General features: G+C 37.6%; 1 protein-coding gene across 6 annotated transcripts in view; it reads right to left on the bottom strand.

The window, feature by feature from the left end:
- Positions 1-25,527, bottom strand: part of RGS7 (regulator of G protein signaling 7) — a 228,220-nt gene that overhangs the window by 202,631 nt on the left and 62 nt on the right. For all 6 annotated transcript variants that reach the window (XM_054280489.1, XM_054280490.1, XM_054280491.1 and 3 more), the window contains exons 1-2: positions 25,463-25,527; positions 24,240-24,351 (exon numbers count right to left, since the gene is read on the bottom strand). The exon at positions 25,463-25,527 is cut by the window's right edge. In XM_054280489.1, coding sequence (XP_054136464.1) covers positions 24,240-24,317 — 78 coding nt within the window. In that variant the 5' untranslated portion in view covers positions 24,318-24,351; positions 25,463-25,527. The remainder of the gene's footprint in view (positions 1-24,239; positions 24,352-25,462) is intronic.

A 25,527-nucleotide genomic window follows, 5' to 3' on the forward strand; every position in this document is an offset into this window, starting at 1 on the left:
CCTGAACTTGTAAAAAGATGAGTTCATAAGAGAGAATTACATTAGAATGTGCCATGGGCAGCTGATAGGCAATTCAAATGTCATAATGTGCAATAAGTACTCTCTGCCTTGCAGACATAGGTGTTGACATGCAATATCATGAAGACCAGTTTATCATAATCAGACAGGAATCTGTACCTGAATGATAAAACTCTCACAGGGACCTTTTTCTAAAGGGTATTTATGCTGAAAACTACATAGCAGTGCTTTTGAGGATAGGTGCTACTTCACTAAAATTCAAAGTAAACAGACTAGAAATTTCTTGTCCCGTTGAGTATGTGAGAGAGGAATTGGATACCTCCAACCCTTGTTTTCCATCTTGATTAAATTCTCGAAAGATTGACTGTTTCTACAAGAAGCATTGTCATTGGTCACTGACCTTATTAGAGCATGTGTTGGGGATAAGTTAACTTCTCCTGTTGTAACTTCTCCTATATAGTAACAAAATTTACAATAAATCCCTGCCCCCACCTAAAGGGGGGAAAAAAAAAACCCCGAACAAACAAAACAAGCCTATTGTTCAACCTATTCGTTGCATTTCTGATCAAATGAATATTTTCCAAGTAATGCAGTCAAAATTTGCAGTTACATACTAGTATCAAAGAAGAAGGAGAATTTTTGCTTCACACCATGAGGCATCATTGCCTTCTGAGTCACAGAAATAACTTAGTTTACAGTTTTAGTAACAAAATTATTTAATTGACCAAGGTCTTAGCAACAGAACCGTTTGATTCTCTACAGACTGCAATGCAGACTGTCCATTTTTATTGGTTTCTACAGCTCTAAAGTATTTTTCCCTGTCTGTACCATTACAAGCTACAAAGAGAAGGGAGTTAATTTACCTTGTTACTAGACCAAAACACCATGTTTTATTGTTATATCACACTGAGATTTCCAGTATTTTCTTCTTTTCCGCCACAGCAGCTATGTTGTCTTTGGCATTCTAGCATTGTTTGGTTTGGAATATGAAAGTAGAGGAAGGCAAAAAGAAGGAAAATACTTCCCACAAATTAACAGATGTTTCAAATTAATTTGCTTCAGTCACATTTGTTACCTTCCCTGTATTGAGATGTCTTTAGAAAGTAATTTAATTTTGCTGTCAATAAAAAAATGTAGAAGTTTCTGCTCAAGTTCCATCAACTGCAGCTTCATCTACATTGCATTCTTATTCTCTAGAAAAGACACATAAATTCAAATATCGCAAAATTTAAGAATAGAGAACATGTTCAGTGATAACATCAACTCTAATGAAAAAGTTACTTATTCATTATGATTTCCTTCCACAGTTCATATTGGTTTTTTTTAATCTGCTTTTGATTAGAACTTCCATTAAAACTCTGATTCAACACTGAATATCACTAGTTTCTCTCTTCTGAGAACACCAATTTTTCAAATGAACCCCTAGTAAATAAATAGAATCAGGAGACAAGGTTTAATAATTACAGATCAAATTTCCATTTGATCTGTTGAAAGGCACTGTAAACAAATTTTAAGCAAAGCATCACAGTTTAGTATTTCTAGAGGTTAATCCATGGCAAAATTAGAACATTTCCAAAAAAGCATTACCACACTTCATTCCTGAATGACCTGGCACTATGAATGAGACAAATAGAATTGATGGGAAAAGAAAAAAAAAAAAAAAGGAAAACAAACAAACAAACAAACAAAAAAACACAGAAGAGAGGAAAACACTTGAAAGAAGGTAAGAGAAACCTGAATTTAAAAAAAGAGACCATTAGACACATTTAGATTCAAGGACCAATTTTAACCCCAAAATACAGAATAAACACAGACTGACATTAACCATACAGCAAGGCCATTGCTTAGGCTATGTTTAATTTGGTTTACTTTTTTTTGGGAAAAAATGCAAACATATTATTCCTGGGAGAATTAAAAAAAAATATAAAAGGAGGAGGGAGATAAGGAGAAATATTTTAAATGGTTCTCAATGTTGAAACTTTAGACTGGGTGATATCTGTGACAAAATATTCAATCAATCACCAGCCCATGAGAAACATGTGTATAAGGGAAAACAAGCCTTTTTCATTCACTTTAAAGGAGACTATAGATGCACACAAAATTTTCCTTGTCAGCTAGGATCCAGATGAATAGGTGTATTTTAAATTTTTTCAAGTCAGTTAGTTTAGAGCATATTTTGTTCATTTAAAAAAATTTCAAGGGCAAGCAGCAGTGGAAAATAGATAAGTACCCCTTCACCCAAAGTTTGGGGCACAATAGCCAGTGACAAGCATACAGCCACCAGCTAAAGCTGATAATCACTGAGCTTTAAAACAATGCTAGAATCCACCACAGATTGAGATCTCTTGCACCGTGTCTCAAAGTGACATTTGCAGACACATACAGCCCCAGACAGGGAAAAGAAAGAACTTCAAGAAAATAATGAATTCTGTTTAATAAATAAATAAATATAAGAATTAAAATTTGGATATTTTACTGGCAAAGCTGACAAATCATTCTGAAACAAAAGTAACCTTCTCTAGCTTAGGTAACCTTGATCTTAGAACTTCACAAGAAAGTGTAATTTCCTTTGGCTGACTGTCTTGTTTTTGTCTGCAATAGATTTCCCTTTCTTCCTAGTAGCTGGTGCAGCGCTGTGGTTTGCATTTAGCATGAGAATACTGTTGGTAAGACACTGATGCTTTCGGCGTTGTGGAGCAGGTCCTACCCTAAGGGAAGGACTTTCCAGTTTCCCATGTTCTGCCAGGGAGCACAAGAAGCTGAGAGGGAGCTTCCTGAGGATGGCTGACCTGACCTGGACAAAGGGATATTCCATACCATGGAACACCATGCTCAGTACAGAAACTGGGGGAGTTGGTCAAGAGGAGCTGATCGCTGTTCAGGGGGCTGAGCATTGGTCAGCAGGTTGTGAGCAATTGCATAGTTTGTCTGTCTTGGGTTTTATTCCTCCCTTTCTCTCTCCTCTTCATTACAATTATTATTATTATTATTATTGTTGTTGTTGTTTTTATTATTATCATTAGTATATTTTTGTTTGGTTCAATGACTAAACTGTTCTTGTCTCAACCCACAAATTTTACGTTTTGTTGTTCAGATTCTCCTCCCCACCCGGAAGGCAGAGGAGTGAGCAAGCAGCTGTCTGCTATTTAGTTGCTAGCCAGGGTTAAACTGTGACTGTTTTAACACAAAGCTCCAAGAGACCATAACGGCAATCTAATCTGACCTTGTATATAACAAAGTACAAAAGAACTTCCTCTAATTAATTCTGCAGCAAGCCTAAGACTTCTAAATGGCTTGTAAAGCAAAAAGCCAGCCTCTTGCATCCACCCTGTCTTCACAAATATTTCTCTTCTCCAAGCAATCTTATCTTTTAACATACATCAGCACTGTTATGAGCAATTTCAGTGTACAATAGGTAGTAACTCAAAAATACCCAAAAGTTCCTCTTCAGGAGAAGGTGAGCAATCTCAGGTTGCAATTAAAATATTGGTTCACAGGCTTCCATGTTGGAGTCACAGTGCTTTAACTCTTTCACTAAAGAGAGTAACTCCATATCTTCTGTACTTTTATCTTCTCCACTCTATGCAAACACAATGGTATCAAGGGCACCTTGCCAATATATGTTTCCTAACATGAGCAGAGATAAAGGCTTCTCCAGTTACCTAGATCAGTTAAGTCATGTGCCACTGTGAATGTGCATTTAGCGAAGAAGTGGTTCAGGAGTATTTAGGTCACAAATCCTTTCCATCAGGGGCATCTGGTATTAGAATTATGGGCATCTGCCATTTAATGTTTGTTCTAAAAGTAGAAACAGCTTATCCTTAATAAGTATTTAGTGTACTGCATATGACTTGGCCAAGAGATTAAATTTCAGAGCTGTTTATAGAATCTCATTTGGATTTTTTTAAGAAATCCAGTGCTCTATGGCATATCTATATATATTCAGAAAATGTGTTTTTATCTTACCAACTAATAAGAGCATTCATTATCAACTTACAACAGTGACTGTGCTTCTAAAACATAGGTGCCATGGTGATAGGAGAACTCCAATCACAAAACACTTGGACTTAAAGAGTGTCTACTGTGGGGTGCTTTGTGAGGCAGAGTACCTTTAGTGAATAAGGGGAAAAGACAGGTGGTACTGCAAGTGAAGGTTAGCATCACATCCACACAGCTTCTCTAATTAGAGCATAGATTAAAAAGAGATGTGCACACCTTAGGCCTGAATTCCGTGGATGGCTCCTAACCGCAATGGTGGAAGCTGACTCATCAGAAGCACTGTGACAGCACAGAAACCTCATACTTCTTTGTACAGAACAGGGAATACAGCAGAAAACTTCTCAGCCTATGAAAGAGTTGGCATTATTTTGCTCAAATATCATTTCACCAATATAAAACACCCGGGGAACAAGCCAACCAAAATTTTCCACCATTTTACTGCAAAGTAGAAAATGTACCAAAAGATAAACAACAATGAATAATCTGCCTTACAGAGAGTGCTGCAGCACTCTTTAAAGTGTATTCAACAGGGTGGGTACCAGGAACAGTTCTGTCAGCTGGAGCAGACACAAATGGGCTCCACAAGACAAAGATAATCATGAGATATTCTGCAAGAGAATATTAACTAATCAAATAGACAATAAATTAATGTTTGCCTTCTTTAAGAGAAGATCGATTAGGAGAGTTATCTACAGAATAGCTTCATTTTATAAGAAAATAACTGGTCACAGCTTTTCCTATCATCTTGGCATGTTTTGGATATAACATATATTTAGAGAGAGAGTGTGGGAGGTCTGTTACTTCAATACATTGAAAACAGCTTAATATTTTAGAAAAGAGAAGGCTTCATCCAAGGAATGTTTTGCTGTGACAGTAGAAAAACAATTGTTGTAGAGCTCTGGAAGACTTTTTCTTGTGTTAACCAGGAACTGGTGAGGAAATAGTTGGTAAAAGAAGCTGTCCTAAATCTTCCACCAGTTTATGCAGATGTAACCCTGTTGGCTGAAAACAAACTTTGGCTGGAGCGTCTCACTTAACCAAGCAGACACGACCATTATCCATCCATTTGAACACCAAATTTGCAGTATACAGATGCTTAACCAGTCACTTTGTCCACTCTCATAAATAACCTGCAAAAGGAAGCTGTTAAACTCCTTTTTGAGAAAATGTTAAGCAGGGAAAGAAAGAGTCATTAAATTTGTGATAATTCACAGTTGTGTGGAGACACACACAGACACACAAAATCTTCAATGGTAACTAAAAGTAGCCTCTTTGTGGCTGCAGCCACTTTCACTTTATAAAAAGGTAATCTTTTTACCAGTTCTGAAAATGCACACAAGGAAAGAATATAGTCCTGATGAAAAGCTACTTCCACTAGTTTTAGAGTATGCTATTTTTGCATAGCAGTCTATTTAGAAGGACCTCACTCACATACTAAGAAATTCAGACAGAGTTCACCTATTCAGAATATGGTAAGACAGAACAAGATAAAAAAAAAAACAGGAAAATTAAGCACCAAGAGGAAGGATAACAGAACCAACAACAAGAGCATTATGCATTGGACGTTAAGATACCAGTGGTGTTATGGGCTTTACCTTTCACAGGAAGGCGATGAGATGACAAAAGTTTAGCCACTTATAAAACTTTTTCAGTAGCATCACAAAAATTTGAGCAGTAAGTTATCTCTGGGCCTGGTCATTAAATCATCCAATTAAAAGCATTTTATGCTCTTCATGCCTCCTGGTACAATGGAGGCAGGTTTGTTGAAGAACTGTTTTCCAAGCTTGCAAAACAATATTATGAGTCCTCCAGCAATGAAACCCATACCTCACAGCTGTGGAAGCCTGGAAGCACATGGGAACCACTATACACTAAACTATAATTCAAAGCAGCAGCTAGTATGGAGCTATGTTTTAGATTTGTGATGATAACAATGTTGATAGCACAGGGAAGTTTTATTTACTGCCAAGCAGCACAAGCACAGCATCAAGGCCTTTGCTGCTTTTCACCCCAGCTCACCAAAAAGTATACTCGAAGTGCAAACGATATTGAAAGGAGACAGAGCCAGGACATCTGACCCAAGGGGCAGTCTAGACCATACAGCATCATGCTCAGCATATAAAGCTGTGGAAAAGGAGCAGGAGATATTCAGAGTGTTGGCATTTGTCTTCGCAAGTCACCATTATACATAATGGAGCCCTGTTTTCCTGGGAATGGCTGAACCATGGGAAGTCATGAATAAATTACTTGGTTTGCTTTGCATGTGCACACAGCTTTTGCTCTCCTGTTAAACTGTCTTTATATCAACCTACTAGTTTTCTCAATTTTTGATTCTCTCCCCAATCTTTTGATTCTCTCCCCAGTCCCATAAGGGAGAAGAGAGAGCGAGCAGCTGTGTGGGGCTTAAGTGGCAGCTCAGAATAAAGAAGAACAGTCCTTTTTATAAAAATCAATGATAAAACTATCACCTGGATAATCTTCCTGCTGTGTGTTTAAATGACTTGAAAAGTACTCTGTGTCCTTGGAATAAATTGACTCAAGTACAAGAGTACAATAATGCAAGATAAGAAGAGAGATCAATACAGTAATGTGCAGGTAAGTAGGTGAGCCAATAGATACTTATCAGTGGTAAAGCAGGTAGTTAAATATCAATACAATGCAGCCTAAGATGAGAACACTGATAAATTACAATGATATCAACTACTAATTTAATGTCAACTAGTACACCTGCAAGAAAGTCATCAAACAACAAATGGTTCCATACGCAAAGCAACATTAACAAAACTCATTATCAACAAAACTGGATTTGTATCCAATAAACAAAGCGCAATTTAATTAAAATTCCTTTTAAAAGCCAATTTTAAAATACTAGTTCAGTTAAAATATGTATCATCTACTTTACAAAACATAGACGATTAACATTTGGAAAAGAAAGGAAGATATTTTATTATAGTTAGGTGGTTGGATGATGGACCCTCCTCAGGGTTCAAAACCAACCAAAACAAAAAAAAAAATCTGCCTCTCCTTGAATACAGAAATTGTTTCAGAAGGAAAATAAGAAATCCCCAAATTCATACCTCTAGCTGTTGTACCCAACAGCATAAAGGCCTGCATTCTTCAACTAGAAAACCCTGCCAAGTGTTTTGCTTCTAAGCCAAACATTCTGCAGTGCAAGAGGAGGTATAAAACCAGATCAAGCTGAAAGTAAGTTCAGCAGCATGGTAAATTGTATCTGTTAGTTGTTGTGTTCAAAGACAAATCACACAGTTTACCTTAACTGAACTACGAGAAGGTTCTAAAAATACATTGCCATGTAGTCCTACTAATGAATGGAACTGATTTACCATTTTGGCAACATAAATGCTCAGCAACAGTCTGTCTCCTGCTAAGACTTAGAGAACCAGTGTTGATACAAAAAAAAAGGCAAAAAACCCAAAAATAACAAGAAAAATAACAAAAAAATAAAACCCACACTGAAAAAAAACACCACTCCAATCCCCTACAAAGAAATCCATTTTCAAATTATTTAATGGAATACAAGAATAGTTTAGGTTGGAAGGGACATTTAAAAGTCATGTAACTTGCTGTGACCTGTGCAATGTTATTCATATTTGTCAAATTTCAGATAGTCATGGGTATGCAGTCAGAAAAATCTTTCATTATTTTCTACTAACTGTGGTTCAGAATATTCCTTAAAAGTATAGTGCCATTTTGTGGCAGTTATAAAATTAGACCATTCAATCAGGATCTTGTAGTTTATGCTGCCATCACTAATTTTTATTTTATTTTATTTTATATTTATTTTTTTAAGTTCTGCATCTGAGATACTAAAATAGATCTCTTTCAAAAGCATACACTAGCCTGCCCATTAAATGATCAGTCACCAACACAGTTACAGGAATACTTGTTCCAACAAGAATCTACAGGTAGTATTTCAGCATTTCAAAGTTTATGATGATCAAGGATTGAAATGCTGAGTGCAAGTGGTCATACAGAGACACATGAGACAGAATACAAGCTTGAAACTTAAGAGCCTCTCAAACAGAGCAACAGTCAAGATCTGTACAGCAACTGAAAAACAGAATAACAATGTAATATATTTGATCAATCAAATCAGAGTAATAAAAGCCAGTGCTCTTTTGGCAATTTATTTCCCTAAACATTCCCTTCTCCAAACACATTAATTCCATGTAATAAAATGAGATTATAATATTACCCAGCTTTTTTTTTTTATACTGTTTACCATCAATTCATCCAATTAGTGCTTGCAAAAATCACATCATGTTTTAGGACACCTGCACTGATAAGAGTATGTATTTCAAAGGAAAATCACAAGTGTACAGCTTAGTTTCAATTACCCAATCATTCCTCTAAAATGAAAACATTTGAAAAATGAACTAACATAATAGAAACAATTTCAAAACTTCGTGCAACCTTGAAACTTCATTTTAAAATTTGAATTCAAAGTATTTCAAAAGTGAAAGAAAATAAATACATCTCCTTTGAGGGAGTGTGGTTGAAGTTAGTCATGAAATAATGTATAGAACATTCTCCTCACCTTTTTGTGTATTAAAAAAGTCTCATTGCTTTCAAAGAGTCTCCAAAAAAGGCAAAATTCAGAAACTGCAAATCCCATTTAAGGAACAGCAAATGGAAATATATCTGGAACATTACTGGAGCACTTTTAAGCTGTAAGATCCAACAGTACCCTGCAGGAAAAAATCAATTTGTCAGGCTGTGAGATAAAAGGCATTTTTCTCTTGCCATATTAGTGAAGCACTGACAATCAAAGACTCTGTTCAGATGAACTACAACGTCTGGTGAGCACTTCAAGATAGGAAAAAATATGAACAGCCAAAACTGAAAAAGGCCCTTGCAGACTATTATTAAAATAAGCTCAGAGAGACTTTCTTGCTTAAAAAGTAACAAACAGGAGTCATTGGCTGCAGTGGTTGAGAAGACATATGGTTCTAACAGAGCTTCTATAAATATCACTTGCAATTGTTACTTGATTTACGGAGTTGTAGCTTTCAGAGCAATATTGCTTGATTAATATAAAAAAATACATATTTTTGTACCCTCACAATGGAAACTGAATTCTTAGCCTTTCTTAAAAATAGTCAATGATGACAGAGTGCACTTGGAAACAAGAGAAGCTATATGCAAATAAATTGCCTTTCATGTATATCGAGTTCAAGAGCATAAACATTGTCAGCTGAGATGCTTCAATTATTCTGGGCATCAACAACTCTGATTTTCAGGGTCTCTGATTAATACTGTAAATGTCATTAATCTGAGAGGATGTTCAAATTATGTCCAAAATCATTCTACTTCTGCTTTTTCATTTAATAAGGTCTTTCTCCTGCATTCATTTAAGATGATTGCAAAGTTCAAACTGCTGCAAAGTCAGGCATCAGTTATAAGACTTGAGTGGAAACAGGGGTAATAATCACTTGTTTGCTAAAGGTCATGGTTTTCAATAGGGCCTCTTAGATTACACTCACTGAGAGTCTAAGTCTGCACAAGTGACTATTTTTGGATAACAGCTATGGATTTGATCTGTCATATTTACCTCAGTTTTACTGGTAATGTATAAAGGGTAGGCTCTGTTCCACAGATTGTAGACCATGTAAGATCTAGAAGACAAATACTGTGGCTCTTTACTTCAGAAAAGGCAAAAATTCAGACACTTTAAAGGCTATTGTATTTGCAACCAGACTAACTTGTCTTCTTTAGTGAAAACTGTTATGAGGGACTTTTGGCAATACACCAACAAAATTAACAATGATCAATTACCAAAACATTATATCTACGTGTATCACTAAATATTGCATCATTGTTTTTGTACAACTGTGAACAATTCAGTAACCCTAATACAAGGATGTCCTAGTAAATTGTTACTTATGTCAAAGAAGATTGAATGTTGTTAAAGAAATGTAGGGGTCTTTTTACAGAAATCCCCAAAAGTTCAAGCAGCAGATGATAGTAGACATTTTTGCTGGTACTGGTATAGGCTGACACCTGGGCTCCAGGACTAAAAACACAAATCATATATTGTCAAATTCCTGTTTGAGGAATCCAGACTTAGTAGCTGGGTAAAACAAAACCTATATAGTAAAACTCAAACACAAAACAGAACTTGGGAAGCAACAAATAAAGAGCAAGAAATATGATCATGTTAGCAAACACAAAACAAGAAATACAAGCAGATCCAAGAGCTATGAGGAAGAAATACTTACCATCAAACTTTATACTATCAAGATGCAGTTCCTTCACCACCCTTCTTGAAGACAACTTGGCATTATTGACCCTAGGGCCCTAAAGAGCCTAACACCAGAGAAAGTAATGGATACTAAACAGCTCATGTTTGAGTTTTAGCTTGAAAACTTTTTGATATCAAGAACAATAGGATAATTGGGATTAAAAAATTGAGAGTCTGTGTAAATATTACAATGGGTCAAATAAAAACTCTGATTAGGATGTTAATACTTTAATTAGACTAAGAAATAAACCATGCCTCTGTATATAAGCTGCATTTTTTTAGTCCACATCAACCGTATGTCGTGTTTAATTTGGTCCCTTGCTCAGGGAACATGGTTTAAATTTCAGGGCAATAAAATCATGCAAATTAAGGATTTATTAGATTTCTATACTGAACTGAAGCACTGAAAATATAACTAAAGTTGCAAAAATTGATGTCCAATGGCTCATAAAAGTTTTTGTGATTGCAGAAGGAAAATCTTGATCAGCCTCAAACTGTAATTTGTCATGTATGTCTCTCGGTCACAGCCAGAAACTGCACTAAACCCAACATAGCATCATGCAGTGTCTAGGACCATGACTCAACCTCACTAGCACACAGCAATATTCTAAAAAAACTATTTAAAGGGATATTGATTTTAGTGTTATAAGTTGCTCTTATAATCAAAAAAACTCACAGCTTCTGAGACGTAAAGATGTTTTTGACAAATACATTGGTTTAGCATCATGGATTTTAGAAGTGACATAATAAGGTGTTCTTAATGTTATTTTACAAAAGTTTATGAAAAGTGAAACTGAAACTGGACACTAATCCAGAGTGAGGAAAATATTTTATGTCATTGGCAAAGCTAATCATTCCAGAGCACAACTTAAGCAAAAATAGAATACCAGAATACCCTACATGGGTACACATGCTTACACAGAGTTTGGGGAATTGCATCCTGCTGGCAATGGCACAGAAGTCAATAACATCAACCTCAGTGAAAACAAACAAGAAGCAAACAAAACTACACCACCAAAAATTCACAAATCAACTGCAACTGCCAAGCAAAAGAAACAAACAAACCACTTGATTTGAAGGTATAATCATGTTTCATGGGAATACTGTGTATGAAGCTGCATAGGTTCATTCAAATCATCACTATCCACATTAGACTCACTCTTTCCCTATGAATGTAAATAGAAAGCCTGCTTCAGCACCATGAATGTTAGGATATACTGCTGAAAGATACAATTAAAGTGTATATTACAAAAATTAAACCTCGGGGTAAATGGAGCGTGGATTAGTCACTCACTATGACACCTATTCAGTGTTCTGACTAGCTTTAAATTCCTGAAAAGCAAAATCTCACAAACATGGCTCCACACATCAGTTACAGATACCCTCTGGGTTTTTAGTGGCATGAATTTAAAAAAAAAAAACAAAGAGAAAAAACCAAACAAGAAAAAACCAAACAAAAAAAACCCCAAACAAACAAAAAACCCAACACCCATGTGCTTGACTTCCATAGAAACACAAGCACTTGAACACAGCACTTAGAGACATTACAGAGTGAGATTAGGATGCAGTGGTTATAAAGCATAAAATGCCATTCTGTCAATAAAGGTCAGCACTTCCATCATTCTTGCTTCTTTCAGCACACGAGTTTCCCCTAGACAATTTACAGGAAATGGAAGGGAAAATAACCAAATCATTGGAAAATTTTTTAAATATGCCATCTGGTCTTCACAGATGGGCCTGTACCACAAGTCATGTACATCTCCTTTCCTCTGTCATCACTTACTGAAGAATCAGAAGTAGGTAAAGGAACAGAAGCAATAACTCTAGAAAGCATATTATAAGCACACCATGTGGAGATTTAGCCACTGTGTTTCCACTTATACTCCTCTGGGAGACAGACAAAGTTTTCCAGGCTGATGAAACCTAACTCAAAAGGGAAACAAAATCACTTCACCAAAGCCAAAGTTTGGATCCATAATTAATCACAGTGGAATCACAACTGGAAAAAGGTGTATCAGAAAAATAAGGAAATAATAGTTATTGCAAACCTGCCATCACTATACTGTACAATGTTCAAAACCACAATGTTATTATCAGTGTGCCTTCATAATCCACTTCAATTATCTCCAAATTGAAAATGGGAAAGAGAGGTAGAGAATAACCAGCATTTTTTCAAACATGACAGAAGAACAATTATTCATTCCATGTTTCCACTACCCAATTTTTGAACTAACTCCTTGCTCTTAAGCAAAGAGCATTCTGGTATCATTACAAGAATTCTGCAGCCATGAGGAGTTTACAGTTTTTAAAGCACTGCACAAATCAAGATTTTCTGTTGTTCCAATTTTTTAGAGAAATTGAAAGGGGTCATTTACTTTTAAGATAAATGCTTTTTCACATATTACTTAAAATAATACCCACCTTTTTTAATCTGTATCCAGAGTCAAGCACAAAGTGTCTATGTGTCTTTCAGCTCACTTAATATGGAGTGGTTTATTCAAAACCACTCAGCAGCACAACCTAGACAACTTCTCACACTTTCAGCCCTACAGGGACGTGATCAGCTGAGATCTGACATTAGGACAGAGATGTAACAGAGCACTGATCACAAATCACCCTAGCCTTTGCAGAGAGTATGGATACTGCTGAATTCTAGTATAATACACTCTCTGACACTGTTTTGCCACTGTGTTCTAATGCAGATTATGTCCTCAAGACTCCATCCATTTCCAGGAAAAAGGTGCTATGCTGGCTACTGACTATTATGTCCTTTATTCTCACTTGTCAGATATCATTCACGGCATTAGTAGTCCATGTTACAATGGATATATCAATTGCAAGAACTTATTTAGCCTGGAGAAGGACCAAGCAATTTAAAAGTCATCATTAAATTCATTTTCTTTGAAGGGAAAGTGGAAAATATTATATTTTTTAATGTTTCATCTAATTCATTGTACAATGTAGCCTAGTTCAGCGGAAAACAAGAAAAGCTGGAATTTACACTTCTAGTACACGATCACCAGAGCCCCAGAGTGCAACAACTTCTGTAGTAGCACTTCACAAACAGAGAAAGCTTGTGGTACTACTTTTTAAGGAATTAACCTTAATAACTTTAGTGAGAACAGCAGTTACTCTGCACTTAGTGCCACATAAATAAGGCAAAAATCCACCTCTACTCCTACAAGGTAAATAGGAAAGAACATGGCTAAAAAAAAAAAAAAAGGAGGCACCTTTACCCTTAACTGCATCTACTACAGGTTTGAGACATTCAAAGATGTGCCCAGGATAAGTAACAATGCATTTCTAGTAACATTCTGAATTCTAAGTGGCTAATACATACGCACAGAAACAGTCCATCTTGTAAATACTAATCAAGATAGCTTTGAAAAAGAATAGGACCAAATTATCAATGCAACCAACCACATAGCTATAACTTAAACTGATGCTAATATATTCATATCAGCCATGGCCTATTTGACTAAAATCCATTTACCACGTCTATATGGATTATATGCAAAGGTTAAAGAGGTGGGATTTGGGAGAAAAGTGAGAACATACAGAAACATATTTCTTCTTGCTAAGACCTGTCAAGATAAAAAATAAAATCACTGACATATGGACCAAATCATGTGATTGACTGAATTTGTAGCAAATTTCAGTTCTATTTTGGTGATCCTCAAATACTTTTTAGAAGACCATTCCATGCATCGAGGGAAAAAATAAAAAATTACCTAGTCTCAGCCTTTCCTGACTGATCTCCCCAAATCACTTCAGCGCTTCTTATTTTATATTTAGATTGAAAATCTTATGCACAAAAAATATCCTTTCAGCTTGCCAACAGAATGCTAAGCCCAGCAGCCTCCCATGTGTAACACGAGTGCAGACAATTAACAGCAATGTTTAGACTGACGAACACATGGTGACAGTGGAGACTTCCCACCCTGGAAACTGCAGAACAAGGATTAATGAACTAAAACCACTGTCAAAAGACTTGATCAACAATTTGATCAGGCAAGTGGCACCAAGATCAACATCTAGCATGGAAGACCTCTTTATGAGACCAGCATTCATTGTTTCCTCAAGAGAACCCCTCTCAGCATCCCTGGGGGATGTGTGCTCCCTACCCAGGAGGAAGAGCACCACCTAGTGAAGCTCCAGCTTCTTGAAGCACCAGCAGAATTCTGGCGGTCCTGGTCATCCCTGATTGTCTTGCCATATTCCCCAGCCGGAGAAATTGGTGGTGTAGCTCTCATAAATACAGTGTATTGCGAGTGACAGAAGGATGCAATTTTAAATTTTTTCTCTCCATGCCTCACACTCAGCATTCTGTCCTTGACCGTACTCCATATCCTTTAATACTGCCAAAAGAAACCAAGAATAAACCCCATACAATGATCTATTGAAATAAATTATTTCACAGAACACAAAGGTACAATTTCTGTTTGAAAGGGAAGGAAGATGTATAAATATTCCATGCATTTAAATTAAATTTATATACATATTATAAAAAGATGGCCAGTGAATGCCCTGAGCTTTGCCCTGCACAACAGCATGTCTTATTTTCTGTAATTTATAGCTGAGAGTTCCTAAACTTTGGAATATAGAATTGGAAATTATTGTCAAGTCCAGTAACTTGTAATCAAAGTTAGTCCTCAACTTCTGGAGCAAAACAAATGTAAAGCAAAATAATCCCAGAGACAACAAGCATTGGCTGTGGCTTGCGTCACCAGCTGTGCGTCACAGTGTCTGTTGAAAGGCTGATGGCATGACAGCCACAAATACATCACAGATAAATTCAAATACAGCTTCATAAATAGAACATTTCCACAGGCTTTTCTTCTGAATGTACCTCAAAACAAGATACAAACACTACCTCAATACTTATACTGAGGACAGAACAGTGTGTTCAGTAATCTGCTGAATATGAACGTCAACATCCAAAAAAAATGCTATAGAAGTGGAGTGGAAGAGAAAGCAAGATCAGAACAACTTTTTTCCTTTCCAAACAAATTTAAGTGCTTCAGGGCACAACTGTCTCTAGAGCAACACATTGCTTAAACTCTGAAAAAGATTTTCCTATAGCAGAAGTACTCTTCTTGTGGTGCAGATTTTCAGAAATGAGCACAGATAAGACATTGTATCAGCTATTCATCTGTTAAGCAAACCAATGGTATTTCTTCTCACTTCTGGAAACCAAACCAATGCATTAACTTTAATGGGCATTAGTATGGCTCCTATACTGTGACGGACACTGATACACCCTCCAGTTCACAGGAGCCAGAATCGAGATATTTCAGGCAGGTAGTGTGATGACTCCACCAAGTCACAGACATGATTTATGAAAGGGCACTAAAAACCTTTAGCTCCTAGTGACTTGAATGAAAATTTTTGTTGCTTAGTAACTCTTAAAGAAACTGAGACATTTGAAAACTAGTAATGCTGTGAACAGCCGTACAGAACTCTTGTTTATAGCATTCTGGTTGTCTAAAACTGCATACCTGTAACTGTAGCACTTTACCACCTAATGTAGTACTTAGATAAACTTAAGGTACTCTACACAGAGCAAACAGATCTTTACAAAATTTCACTAAGACTTGTTTAATTATACCACAGACCACCTATTTTGCGCAGCTAAAACAAACCACTCTACACATACAAAAACTTTAGTATAGCCCCATACAATAGCATTCATATATTAACTTTTACATTTACAATAGCATTCATATATCAACTTTTACATTACAAAGAAGCCATCATTTTTCACAATTTTGGACTCATGCCTGCAGCACTAAATATTCTAATATCAGGGGGTTTGCAGTACAGCTACAAAATGTTCTGTATTTTCTCCTTCATACAGACAGAAGTATATAACATAAAGACAATTCTTACTGTAAAATACTTGACTAAAGTTTCTGTAATTTTGAGGGTTATTATTAAGCTTTGTCATTCTTCTTTTTGATATTGATTCTACATCAAATGCAATTATATGGCTCCTGCTGATATCAACAGATGCCATGAATCTACATCCGAGGGCAGAATCTAGTTCACAGAAGATTAATACTTCTTGCAGTTTCTAGTTCAGAAAAGTGTAGGTGTTAAGAAGCATTAATATGTATTTCAAAAAACATTCAGTAAACTGCTTATTCATCCTGGTACCAAAGGAAATCAGAAAAACTGTAGCTTTCCATCAGAATTAAGGGTGCTTTTAAACAGCTAATTGACATGTTTCAGTGCAATTCATTTTCATAACATGGGAGACAATATACAATAGTGTTATGTCACATACATGAAGCATAGTAAAAAAACTATTCAATATTTAAATACAAATACTATACATTTTTAATACAACTATTTGGTCATCTCTAATCAATAATGAATCAATAATCAATAGGTCTTAGGGCAGCAGGACTCTGCATGGCTGGGAGGATATGCATATACACACATGTACAATCACATTATATAACCATCTTCATCACCAAGAATAAGTGGAAGAGACAAAAAATTCCTTTGATGTTACAGGGAGCAGTTTTCACTTTCAGCTAGATAATCCTTGTACATCCAAACAGCATTGTGAAGAGATCCTCTGTGCTTGCTACCTCTTTCTCTGTGGCACAATCTCCCTAGAACTTCACACTCCATTAGTAAACAGGATTCAGCACAGGTCAGAGCAAGAAAGCAAACACACAACTCCAGCAGAAGTGACACAGAAGAGCTAATACAGCTTCAAAATTCCCATTTTACTGAGTTTGGGTTAAAACAGTACATGAATGCCAGGAGAATGATCATTTCACTGCAATGGATAAATTTCCATCCAGATGGTTCTTGGTGCTTATTTGGCTCTTGATTGAGGTTTTTCAGATTCAAACCAGCACATGTTTGATATGAATACTACATGATAAATTCTTAGAGCCTTCCCCAAATGGATTTCTTGTTTGAATGACACCAATAGACTTCAGTTTCATTTAACAGCTATAGAGATGTCCTCGAGTAAAAATAGTGAAACTATAAAAATCTTGAAAAATAGGCCTCTTCATTGGAAAAATATGGATAAAATATACATTATGTCATCTTTCCAGTTTCTAATCATCAGCAATAAACTTTTAGCCAGAAGTATATTTGAGGGAATAACAGTAAGAAGGCAATAACTGTAAGAGTAAGCAAGAGTGATGTCACTGGCTTTGTGATGCCCTGACCACCTTCACAGACAAGGCAGTTTCTCTGAAACTAAGCCCACAAAACTGTCTTCTCAAAGACACACTGAGTGTTACAAACTGAGAAAGATCCACAGCAGCATCTGAAAAAGGAAGCTTTCAAACACAGATAAATACACACACAAGTACAAAACCAGCCCCAGATTTTTGGAGGCCAAATAGTCCAAATGCCACAGTCCCATTCATGTCAGTTAAGAATTCCATAAGTTATCTAGTAAAAGCTTCCCCTGGCAGTTGCAATGAATTTATGAGATGCTCCTATGCCTACTCCTACAGCTCTATTTCTTGGCCAGGCTGCTCTCCTGCACTAACCCAGGCTGTTCTCAGGTGCCAAATGAAACTGCAGCTCCCAACTCTGCTCCTCAGACCGTTCTGCTCCAATGCTGCCCATGGCTTCCCAGCCAGCCTCATTCCCACTGTATCTATTCCAGTTACTCTTATAACCAACATGTATTTTTAAAACTAGCTCAACCTTTTTTGTCTTCAGTTTTCAGTTGTAGCTGGTGGCAATCTCTCGCCAAAAATCAAAGTTCTCAGCTGATCTCTTCACCAGGGGAAATTGCACTTTTTCTTCAATGCATCATCATCTCAAAATTTGAGCTGAAGATATTTTTCTGAAGTGGTCCATCTCCACTAGTACTAAGCCCACCCTCAAAGTTTTCTTCCCTTATGCACTTTGGTAAGGTTCGTATTAACACTATTAAAATTCAGTTTTTTCTTGCCCTACTACTGAAATCTGTTTCCATAAAAAAAAAAAAAATTAAAAAATCAAAAAATTACAAGAAGAGGCAGGGGGAAAAGGCAAGAGTAATGGATGCCATTCCAGGTAGTTCCAGGTAGTATTTTGCAGTCTTAGCTCTATGCTCCCTCTTCTGTAGAAAATAGTTTGCTCCTTTTTTTACCAAAAATAAAAGGATTTTTAGCTTCTACTCTGCTCTGGCATGTCACTATTGCATCCCAGTTTACCCATCTGCAAAACAGAGAATAATTCTTTGTATCTCTTTCACAAAAGCTTTGTTTTTTAGAGTCATAGCTGAAAAGCAGCTGTTGTTCACACCCTATAATTACTATATACCTGCACTGCTTACCCTTCCACAGCCCTGACAGAAAAGTTTTGAAGCAGTAGCGTATTTTAAAAAGTTGTATGTACATGGAAGTATTTTATTGTGTTTACCAGTATAGTTCTTATCAGCTTTGGTGGGGACCTGTCAAATATTATGATATGATAGAGTTACTATAAAATTTCTGCAGTCCACAAAGAATGTTTTAAGCCTGAACTGAAAGAAAACAAAACTCCAAAACAAACAATTTCTGCCTCAATATTGCACGCCACTCTCAATAGCATCATTGTTTCCATAGCTACAAATGTAGACTGCTTCAAAGGAAAGTAGCAGAGGAACTGAAAATGACAATGTACAATCAAAACAGGCACATACATTTTTCAGACGGCACATGTGGGATGAAGAAAGGAATTACCATGGTGGCACAGAATGCTGTGGGGTTTTTGCATTTGACAGTAATGCCAGTGATGTGAGCACATCAAGCTCAGAACAGTAAGCAGCAGTAAACCTCTCACTGCAGTATCACTTGATGTATTTCTACACCTAGTGGAAGGAAGAGGAGAACAGAAAGGATGGAAAATACCAGCAGGAAGCACCGAAACAGGACAAGTGCCCCTCTCACTGATCTAGCCACCTGCAGACTCACATGCATTTTTTAATCAAGTTTCCTTGGGATTTTCAGTCATTCTATACAGTTGTGAAGACAATCAAATCCTTTATACTGCTTTTATCACAAATTATGACAAAATTTAGATACATGCTACACTTAGCACTGACTATAACCATTCCAGGAGAGGAAACAGCCAAGTGAATCTGCACAGAGGACAGATACAAAACATGAGGGTGAGAGCATATAGGAGAACAAAAGGCACTCCACAGCATCGAGCAACTATTCTGTCCATCTCTATTAAGTCCCCATTCCCTAAATTTCCCTGTGTAAAATCTTACTTCACTATCAACCAGCTATTCCAGGATACAACTTCCTCATAACTTATTGGGTAGGAACATAAACTCTTTTCTTCCTACAGCAGGAATTCCCAAGGTTCACAAATGCAGATCCTTCCCCACCAATTCTATAATGATGAGTGTTGGAATAACACCAAGACCATCAACCAGACTCATACCAGTGCCACTCTTCTTCTCAGAAGAAGAAACAGCATAATCTAGAGTGTAATTTAATATTTTTTTTTTAAATTTATAAACACACTAGGAAAAACCACACACACATACACAAAAAAAAACCCCACCCCACACAATTTATCTCTAATACCTTAGAGCACTCTGAATTTTCCAAATTAGTAACAAATAAGATGCCCTCATAGAATGTCATGGCATATTCAGAAGCATGTAGTACCAGAGTAATTCTGCTCTTCTCAAAGTGAGTGATGGCACTCAGAAAAATCCACCTAAAATGTCCCTCCTTAGTCTTGCAGGCTCTACGGAACACAGTTATCCATGATATCATTTTTTTCCAGCAATCTTTTCAGGGAGCAGTTAACAAAGGCCACATGAGAACACAGCACTATCTGCAGTCTACACTGGAAGTCATCTCTGGTGGAAGCAGAGATGGAGAATGGTTATTAAAGATGGTGTCTCTGTTTCCTCAGATGTTGTTCCTGCAGCTATTGCCCGTTTGCACCAACATTGGAAAGTATCAGGCTTTGGAGGCATGGTTTCTATGGAGAATATCAGATCATGATAAACTGAGGAGTTTGAGATTACAAAGTCAGCCCTTGTTATACATGAGTACTGACATATATGACCTTCCACCACTGTCACAGAAACAGAACAAACACCTCATTATCTTTATTACATTATAAAAGCCCCACTGTCAGTGATTTTAATCAGACTTGGCAAAAGCTATTTTAATAGTTGGGGCAGTGAGGAAGGTAGAGAGCCAAAATCTCAGCCACAAGAATATTACCTATCAAACAAGGATAATCTTTTTGCTACAAAATAAAGCTATCAGCTCTCAAATGAAATCAGTTCAGGCAGCAATACAATAACCATTAAACTTGCAAATCAGGACTCCTAATTGTTGGAGCATATGTTTGACTGAAAAAGTAAGCAAAGCACAGACCAGAAAGATAAAGAACGGTTTAGCAAGACCAGTAGTAGGTCTAAAACAGAAGTTCCTAACAGGAAATTCTCATTATTTTAATTGTGCGCAGAGATTTAAAACTATTTAAAAAAAAAGAAAAGGCTGGTCAGGCTCTGAAACTTAGAAAAACTCCACAGTATGGGCCTTCCACTACTCTACTACATCTTAGGGAAGTTTCTTCCCTAAGACCTAGCTTGCTGCAGCAAGTTAGTGTTGCCAAAATTTGAGATTTCTGCATGAGCAATTTGTGATGTTAAAATACTAGGGATTTCAGTCTCTTATCTCTTTTAATTGCTGACTAGAATGGACTCTGTCAGAGAAGAAATGAAAGGAGGGGTTTTACATTTTTCATATTTGCCTCGGGCTACCAGCAGAAAAATTCAGGACTTTTTCTAAGGTATGTCAGTGCCAATGATGTGTCACATGTCATTACTTTATAATTAGGCTGATAGACAAAAAGAATAATGCAGCTGACATCCTATTAAAATAAAAATTATTCCCCAAGGCATAAAAACACTGACACAAGTGTAAATAGTTCCCTATATAATTTTTACTCTGCCTTTTAAGCATCTTAAAAGGCAGAGTAAAAATTATATAGGGAACTATTTATCAGTGCTGCTGTCTTTTCCAGATTCAAGTTATTCTTAGTTATGTGTGTATTGAATACTGAATTATCCTATGCTGATTTTTTTTAATTCCTTTTTGAAAGCAAAATGTAATGAAACCACTGTTCAGCTAGGAATAAAAGCTACTATGAGAATAAGATACTATCTACTCTCTATATTACTTGAGATTATAATTTGATTATCAATTGTTCAATTCTTCAAATAAGCAACTAATCAAAAAACAAATGCATTTTAAAAAATAGAAAACCAGCCTTTTTTTGCCAAGAGTTTGAAACAATTAAGCCTTAAAAACCAAATTTGAAAACACTAAGACTTGATTCTGTACAAAATTTTTTATACAATGCTCCTGACAGAATCAGGATTTAGGCAATACAGGGCTGTAACTCCATGTAGATAGGAACACATTTCGTTCAGATTGTGTCTGGAAGTTAGACAGACTGGAAGAATTACCAGATTACAAAATTGTGGTTTATAGCCAAAATAACAGTCTTCACAGCACAGCCAAATTTTAACTCTCCGTTAACGTAAGTAAGAGATATCCCATCTACTCTTTGCCAGTACAGGTATCACAAAATGTGTGATTTTCCATCTGTTCATGTATAAACTACTGGAAGAAAGCATTTCCACCTTTGTGCATTTTGACAACATTATTTAAAATATAAGACTTCAAATTCAGTTCTGACTGAACCCAGCCAGTAGCATGTTTATATTTTTTCTAAAAACTGTTCATACGTTTCCAGTTGGCCAAAAAAGAGAGTCCTTCATGAAGCTGTCAGATCTAGTTCTTTGTTCATACAGTGCTTTCATTCCCAACACAATGACAGACAGAGAGAGAAGTGTTGTGTTTTCAAATGTATTACAAGGAATCCTGTGATTTAGTTGTTCCTATTAAAGAATTATACTCAGAGATGATATACTCTAAAGTGATATGATTTCCACTTGACTATCCTCTTTTTATGTTCCAGACCCAGAATTTAGAACATGTTTGCTTACACCAATATCTTATTTCAAGGAAAGGCAGACAACTTTTTGAAAAGCTATCTATTATTTTGTTGCCTGTTTCTTGAGTACTGCCAAAGGAAGAGCTACTCAGCTTTCTCTCCCTACTATACACAGTGTGCATAATCTGAAATTATCTTTAATTCACTGTGCTACAAAAATAAATAGGTAAAAAAACACCCCACAAACAAATAGAGCAGGCAATGCTGTAGAAGGTCAGTATTTTTCAAAGTTTAATACTCAGAGCACAACTTGTGCTCTTAGTGACTTAGTGACAGCAAGGGAAGGACCACTGCTGCACTGAAGGACACAAATTCATATAATCCCTTTGCAGATGTATCACAGAGAACAAAAGAAGTGTTTGATGTCTTGATTTGCTGAGCATACACCTGAGGTGGTGTGTCCTATTCCCACTCCTCATTTTCAAATCTCCTGTGCACCACCAGGACTCTTGTCACTTCTCTCAGCTGTTCATTCCATCTGGATGCTGCTCAGAGGTGAAGCTGCCCTGAGGCCATGATAAATTCTGGCATGAAGTCATACAAAACACCATAGGTCACAAATTTTACCAAACTCACCAAAGGAAGAGAAAAACAGTTTCTGTGTGTTGTCCCTCTGTGTCCTAAATAAGTGGAGAAAAGACCTTTTTGCCAGCATTGAAGTAAATGGCAAATGTGGAAAGATTCTGTTTAGAAAGATCAAAAACCTATAATGAACAATATAAGATCTGGTATATTGCTTTTCATATGTACAGCATATTTTCATGTATGCAATTGCCTTTTGAAACACACCTGTGCTGTTAATGGCAAGGTAACCCTATATTTTCCTAGATGTGCATTTGTAGAAGGATAACCACATTCACTAATGTAAAAAGGAACCTAACTTCACAAAACAGCAGATACAACAAACTAAGTGAAATCAGCAATGTATCTGAAAACATGAAGACAAAAAAGCATGCATCAGACTTCAATTTGAGACTATTTTTTAATTTCTGGGAAAAGAACACTTACCACAGTTACTGTTTATACTTCAGTTCACCGCAAAGACTAAACTGATTATATATCAGATGTTTTCTATTACAGTTAACTTGTAAGGGGAAAAGTCAATGCCTCTAACAAAGTAAAGTATTGATTTTTTTCCACCTGGTAAAAACAACCACAAACAAGTTAAGAAGCACTGTGTTCTAAGAATAAACAAGCAGTTGTATAATTACTTATTTCAATTTACAACAGCAAAATTGTTTTTTCTCCACTATTATTGGAATTTATATTGTTATTCTTTTTTCTTAGATGCAATTCAGACTTAAAAAAAAAAAAAAAACCACATAATGCAAAATAAATCTCCGAGCATTTACTCTCACTTAAATTAAAGCATAATCACTAAATAAGCCTCACTATTAGAGTTCAATACCTGGAAATTTAGTGTATTGGTGTTGTAAGAATAACTACACTAGAAGCCTTACCAGAGAAAAATTCTAAAGTGTATGGTTTTGGGAGGTTTTGACTTGTGGCAATCAGAGATAAGTGAAATCTTTAATCAGTTTTTCCCCTCATATGAAATAAATTAAGGGTTCTGACTTCTCTGCACAAGACAGAAACACTGTATTGTACAGTTAATATTTAGCTTTAATACATAGGAAATCTTTTTACAAAAAAAACTTCTAAAGCGAACACTTGAGCTCAAAACATGGTCCAGTCTCTGGCACATCACCACCATCACATATCATATGTATCAATGCAGAAAGTGACTGAAATACATCAAGTATCTCAAATTGAAAAGCAGCTGCTTCTGAACAAGATGCAATGTTGACGTGTGCAAATTTTACCATTTCAAACCATTCAACAGATACAGTAATTTCTCTATTCAAGAAATTGGAGAGAAACAAAAATAATGGCTTCACTTGCTAGGCAAAAAAGTCCAGGACTTCACCTTCCTCAGCTTCTGAAAAATACAAAGGCTTACCTTTCTGTACACCAGCATGTTTGGGGATTCATCAGCCACCCCATTGCTGCTTTGCCCATAATTATTTCCTTGTGCCATGTCCCACAAATTTGATCCGCTTTTGGATGCTGCACTGTAAAAGGTAAAAGTGGTTTCAATAGGGCATCGCCTCAGGTCTCCTCGCTTCCCTGATGATTAATGGACCTGACTTTCTACCAACACGTTATCAAAATCAGCGTATGCTCTCACTCCAACAGATATTTACACAGGAGCGAAGCTCCTAATTCGCCATTTACTGTCATTACTCTCTTTTGCCGGTAAATTATGGATGTAAGGTGTTGATCTAATTTAAACGTTAATGAATTGTCACAGGGAGCAGCTCCCTGCCACACCGCTAACCACCACATCACACAGACGCCTCCTCACGAAGCGCCTCTCCCTCCCCTGCACGGGGCTCACCAAGGGACGCTCTGCACCTTCCAGGCCAGTTTTGGGAGGACTGACTCGGCCCGTGACGGGCATTCAGCAGTGCCCTCCGCTCGCTGCTCGGGTCGGAGCAACTTTCACAACAGCCAAACGCACGAAAAGCAAACCAGACGCTTTGAACCTCCCTGTCATTCACCAGCCCATCTGTGCTCGTACATACGGCGGGGCAGGGGAGCAGGTGACGAGGGAAAATGAAGAACCAAGCCAGAACACTGTTCCGGTTGCTTTCACCTACTTTCATCGCACTTTACCGCCAAACACCGGCTCCCTGCCAGCCCCGTCTCCTCCCCGCCCTCCCCCGGGTCACACGGGAGCTGCACTGAGCAAGAGCTCGGATCATGCCGTAGCTCCGGCTTTGCACGCAGGTGTAAGAATGTGCTCCATCTACAGACCACACCGGCGGATGCGGAGAGCCCGGAGAGCCGCCGAGCCCTACTCCGAGCGCTAGCCCCACGAGCCCTCCCCAGCCCCCGAGTCCCCTCGCCTTCGGGCTTGGCTGCCCCCGTCCGCGCTCCGGCCCGCGCTGCCCCCGCAGCGCCCGCGGGGTTTGCGCGGCTCCGGGCGGCCAAAGGCCGGGCGCACCGCACCGCCCCGGCTCGGCTCCCCGCGGGCAGCCCGGCGCGGCGCCCGCAGCTCCCTCCAGCACCGCGGACAGCGGCGGCGCCGCCCGGGGGCCCGGCGGGAGCGGGGCCGCGGCTCCGCGGCGGGAGGCGCGGGGCGGGGGCGCGGAGGGGCGCGGAGCCCGCCCGCTCGGTTACCTCTGGGCCAAGGTCACTGCGCGCTGGCCGCGGCTCCTCGGCTGCTCCTGCGGCTCCTGGCGCGC

Source organism: Melozone crissalis, unplaced genomic scaffold (genome assembly GCF_028551555.1).
Source record: "Melozone crissalis strain CALT ecotype California unplaced genomic scaffold, PUWL_Pcris_2 ptg000027l_1, whole genome shotgun sequence".
In the NCBI taxonomy this organism is placed as follows: Eukaryota; Metazoa; Chordata; class Aves; order Passeriformes; family Passerellidae; genus Melozone; species Melozone crissalis.